General features: G+C 36.2%; 1 protein-coding gene across 1 annotated transcript; it reads left to right on the top strand.

The window, feature by feature from the left end:
- The first annotated feature begins 277 nt into the window (after positions 1 to 277).
- Positions 278 to 3,298, top strand: LOC133305822 (protein spotted leaf 11-like). The gene is made up of 2 exons (XM_061506066.1): positions 278 to 768; positions 2,304 to 3,298. Exons 1-2 carry the CDS (start codon positions 293 to 295, stop codon positions 3,148 to 3,150), a joined length of 1,323 nt encoding a protein of 440 aa, XP_061362050.1. The 5' UTR covers positions 278 to 292; the 3' UTR covers positions 3,151 to 3,298.
- Positions 3,299 to 3,609: the final 311 nt, after the last annotated feature.

The following is a 3,609-nucleotide window of genomic DNA, read 5'->3' as shown; positions in this document are numbered from 1 at the left end:
GCATGAATTCCATTACTTAATAAATGAATAATTTGAGATCTTGTATCATCATAATATCCACTATTACATTATAATGGGACAGCACTGTTCTCTGCATGTGCTCTTTGCTTCCCCTGTATTTTAAGTTCACGGAGGCCTTCTAATAGTCTCATTGATTCGCTTTATGCACCTTCCTCTTCTGTTCTCTCTCTGTCTCCAAATCAACGGAAACAAAACAAAATTATAAAAGAACAAAAACAAAAACACTTTTTCAATATCTCGCTTGGTTGTCTCTTCCCTTCACAAGCCAAACATGTCTACTAGTACTACTCCATCATCTTCATCTTCATCTTCTTCTTCTTCTTCTATTTGGGTATTGACTACCATAAAGCTTCGGTTCTTTGCCCGCATCAAACGGTTTCTTCAATCCAAAGCAACCCGGAAGCGCTGTGACCCCTCTGATCGAATTGACATAGCAAAAAGCAGAGCTGAAGATAACAAGAAGGTTGAGAATCTAGAAACAGTTCAAGTTATGGAGAAGCATAAGGAGGAGGAGTCTTCAACCCTTTTGCAGAGGACTGTGAAGATGCTTCACTTTGGGAACTGGGAAGAGAAGGAGATGGCAGCAAAGGAGATTGAAAGGTTAGCTAAAGAAGATGTCAAGGTTAGAAAGTTGATAACAGAATTTAGGGTGGTGCCGATGTTGGTATCTATGGTGGAGTCACCGGTTGCTAGCCGCCGACGAGCAGGGTTGACGGCGTTGATCCACCTAGCTGACGGAACTTACACGTAAGTTTTAAAATTCCAGTTTTATTTCTTTGTGTCTTTTTAGTTTTTGCTATGAATCACTTTATGAACACTTGCCACCCAAAACTACTCTGTTTTTTTAGTGTTTGATAGTCTTTATTCGAATTCAAAAAGATCAAGCAGAAACAAGCAGCTCAAGTATAAAACTTTTGTTATTAACTTGAGATGTGAAACTTTTGTGTTTAATTCAAATTCGAAACCGAGTGATTGATTTAATAAATCCTATAGATGTTATTGGTTGAAATAATTGAATTGATTCAACATTAGATGAGTTTAGAGAGTCTGAGTTGTTGTGCGTGGCTAACATATTTTCATACCCAGAATAGAGGACCAACCAATGGCACGGAAAGATATAATTAATGGATTTTTTTTATTTATTTTTTTGGTAAGTTAAAATTAATGCTTTTAGGTTAACATGTTATGAGTGAAAAAAATGATAAAGAAATTAGAACTGAATTTGTACGTGGGTTAAGGTCCACTAACTTGAAATCATTCACGAGGTGAATGTATTAGTACTTGAATCTTTTTGCTCATACTTATGGTGTCTTCTCATTTCCCAAATTTTATGATATGGACAAATATGTTATCATAATTTATAAAGAAACCGGTGAGAGTGGAGCCATTATGAGTGCTGAGTAACCGCTCACTTTGACTTTTGGGGAGCAAGGACAAATTGATGAATACAAAGTGGGGGTTGGCCTTGGCGGGTTTGGTTCATGACTCCACAGTAATCACCACCAAAGTGTTATTCTATAAATTCCCATAGAATAAAACAAAAAGAAAAGTTAGGAATGAACATTTCAAAGACGGAAGCAAATACAATCATGGTAGGTACCGTGCCTCGCATTTAGAGTTACGTTTCTCTCCTACAGGCTGTAGAAATATAGAAGTTATCAAACTATTTAAACTTGTATTCATGGCATTAAATATGAGAATGGAATTTAACCAATATTTTCGGATCAAATTTGTCGTAATCTTACTGTCACCACCATGCCACAACGTGCTATGGAAGTATTAGTTGGAAGAAACATAATTAATATTAAATCACCAAAATGTGCGCTGAGTGTCAAGTGAGTTGCTGGTAGTAGGAAGAGCTACAAGGGGACCAAGTTCATATTGAAGCGACATTTTGGTCTTAAAATTTATTAATTACAGATTATAAAATACAGGGTAGTTGATTAGATTCCTCTATGATCTTTAGGACAATTTTATGTCTTCTGTTGACCTCCATTTTCCAACACTGATATTAATTCCAGATTCTCGTTGACTTCACCCTGCTATAAATGTTATTTTTAATATAGTTGGTTTGGCCTTCTTATTGTTTGTTCACAAATTGCGTCATTCCCATCAAAAGAAAGAAAAAAAATGAATTGAAGAAGGTGGGATGATGCTAGTGGACCTTGACTAGTTTATGCTGACTTTGAGAATATATCAAATATTTGATTCTAACCTAACTTTGACTGAGTTGAAACATGTTTTCCTTTGTTGTCTGACGTGTCTGTTATTTGTTTCTTCAGGAACAAGGCTTTGATAGTGGAGGCAGGAATATTGTCCAAGCTACCTAAGACAATTGAACTTGTAGATGAATCAACAATAAGTGAATTTGCAGAGTTGCTTTTATCATTGTCATCTCTGGCAAACACACAATTCCCTCTTGCTTCATTAGACTTTCTCCCATTACTTAGGTACATTCTCGAGACAGGCTCAAGTTTTGATACCAAACAATCATGTTTGGGTGCCTTATACAATCTATCAACTGTGTTAGAGAATGCAGGCCCTTTGGTTTCTAGTGGGGTTGTTCCTATCCTCTTGGAACTGTCCTTAGTGAAGGAAATTTCAGAGAAGGCACTTGCCACTCTAGGGAACTTGTTAGTGACTTTGATGGGAAAGAAAGCAATAGAGAACAGCTCAATGGTGCCAGAAAGCTTTATTGAGATATTGTCATGGGAAGATAAACCCAAATGCCAAGAATTGTCAGTTTATATTTTGATGATTCTAGCGCATCAAAGCTCATCCCAAAGAGAGAAAATGACACAGACTGGGATTGTTTCTGTGCTTCTCGAAGTGGTTTTATTGGGGAGCCCTTTAGCTCAAAAGAGAGCAATGAAATTATTGCAATGGTTTAAGGATGAAAGGCAAAAAAAGATGGGGCCACATTCGGGTCCACAAACACCTAGATTTGCAATGGGTTCACCAGTAAATCAAAGAGAGGCAAAAGAAGGCAAGAAATTGATGAAGAGTTTGGTGACACAAAGCTTGCATAGGAATATGGAAATAATAACGCAGAGGGCAAATGCAGCTGGGGAGTCTTCTAAGCTGAAGTCATTGATTATCAGCACAAGTTCCAAGAGTTTGCCCTACTAAAGCGCTTTTTTTTTCTTTTCTTTTTTTTGTCTTATAATATTTGAAGTTGACTCAGTTTTAGCAATTTGGACTTTCCTTATATGTGCTATTCTTTGGCCAGCCATTGATGGTATCACATTAGGGGACAAAAATATGAAAAACGGTAGAACGTGGAAGTGTCACCTTGACATTTTTCGCTATAATATTCGTATAGGTTGACAAATATAAATGAAAAGTTTCCAAAGACAGAACTTTGTTGAATATTAGGAATTCAAACTAATATATTAAATTTCGCTTCAACATCACAGCCAGTCTGACCGGTAAAAAATCACAAGGGCTTTCCCAGTTCACTTCAAATATAAAAAAAAATCTACATCTTCCTGTTTATTTTGATAAATGGGAAAAACAACTCTTTTGTTGTAGGAGAATTCTTCTACTAATGATCCTTTAATTTTCGTGTAATATTTTCTTTTATTTTTT

This window comes from Gastrolobium bilobum, unplaced genomic scaffold (assembly GCF_033153095.1).
Source record: "Gastrolobium bilobum isolate Gb01-03AN ecotype WA unplaced genomic scaffold, APGP_CSIRO_Gbil_v1 utg34786, whole genome shotgun sequence".
In the NCBI taxonomy this organism is placed as follows: Eukaryota; Viridiplantae; Streptophyta; class Magnoliopsida; order Fabales; family Fabaceae; genus Gastrolobium; species Gastrolobium bilobum.
The sequence above is the reverse complement of the archived record's forward strand: the minus strand, read 5'-3'. Positions and strand labels throughout refer to the sequence as shown.

Bases quoted from the DNA above. Each gene is read 5' to 3' on its own strand.
- LOC133305822 (XM_061506066.1), top strand. From the start codon at position 293: ATGTCTACTAGTACTACTCCATCATCTTCATCTTCATCTTCTTCTTCT. The intron at 769-2,303 runs GTAAGTTTTAAA...TTGTTTCTTCAG, and splicing joins CTAGCTGACGGAACTTACAC to GAACAAGGCTTTGATAGTGG.